The sequence below is a fragment of the Ammodytes marinus genome (genome assembly GCF_949987685.1).
Source record: "Ammodytes marinus genome assembly, contig: scaffold_267, whole genome shotgun sequence".
NCBI lineage: Eukaryota > Metazoa > Chordata > Actinopteri > Uranoscopiformes > Ammodytidae > Ammodytes > Ammodytes marinus.
Window position 1 is genome coordinate 32,501 of NW_027648131.1, and position 349 is coordinate 32,849.

At 47.3% G+C, this 349-nt stretch overlaps 1 protein-coding gene across 1 annotated transcript in view; it reads left to right on the forward strand.

Moving 5' to 3' along the window:
• dipk1c (divergent protein kinase domain 1C) overlaps positions 1-59 on the forward strand; it is a gene marked incomplete at its 5' end in the record, with an annotated part of 11,852 nt that extends 11,793 nt beyond the window's left edge. Inside the window, one exon of the mRNA XM_080054888.1 lies at positions 1-59. This exon is cut by the window's left edge and continues 128 nt beyond it. Within this exon, the coding sequence (XP_079911014.1) occupies positions 1-25 (25 nt within the window).
• Between the last annotated feature and the right edge of the window lie 290 nt (positions 60-349).

Consider the following 349-nt stretch of genomic DNA (forward strand, 5'->3'; position numbering starts at 1 on the left):
CAGGCTTCTACAGGACGGCCTATGAAGAATTTTTATTTTTTTTGGGGCATTTTCAAGCTTTATTAGACAGTACAGAGTTGACATGGGGAGACAGAGAGAGAGAGAGAGAGAGAGAGAGAGAGAGAGAGAGAGAGAGAGAGAGAGAGATAGAGAGACAGAGAGAGGGAGGGGGAGGGGGAGGGGGGATGACCTGCAGTAAAGGTTCACGGGTCGGATTTGAACCCACGACCACTGCAACGAAGGCCGGAGCCGATATGGTACGCGCTCTATCCACTACACCACCGGAGCAGCCCCTATGAAGAAATTCTGATGAATTATTTTTTCATATTTTTTGGGGAATTTTTTGAAA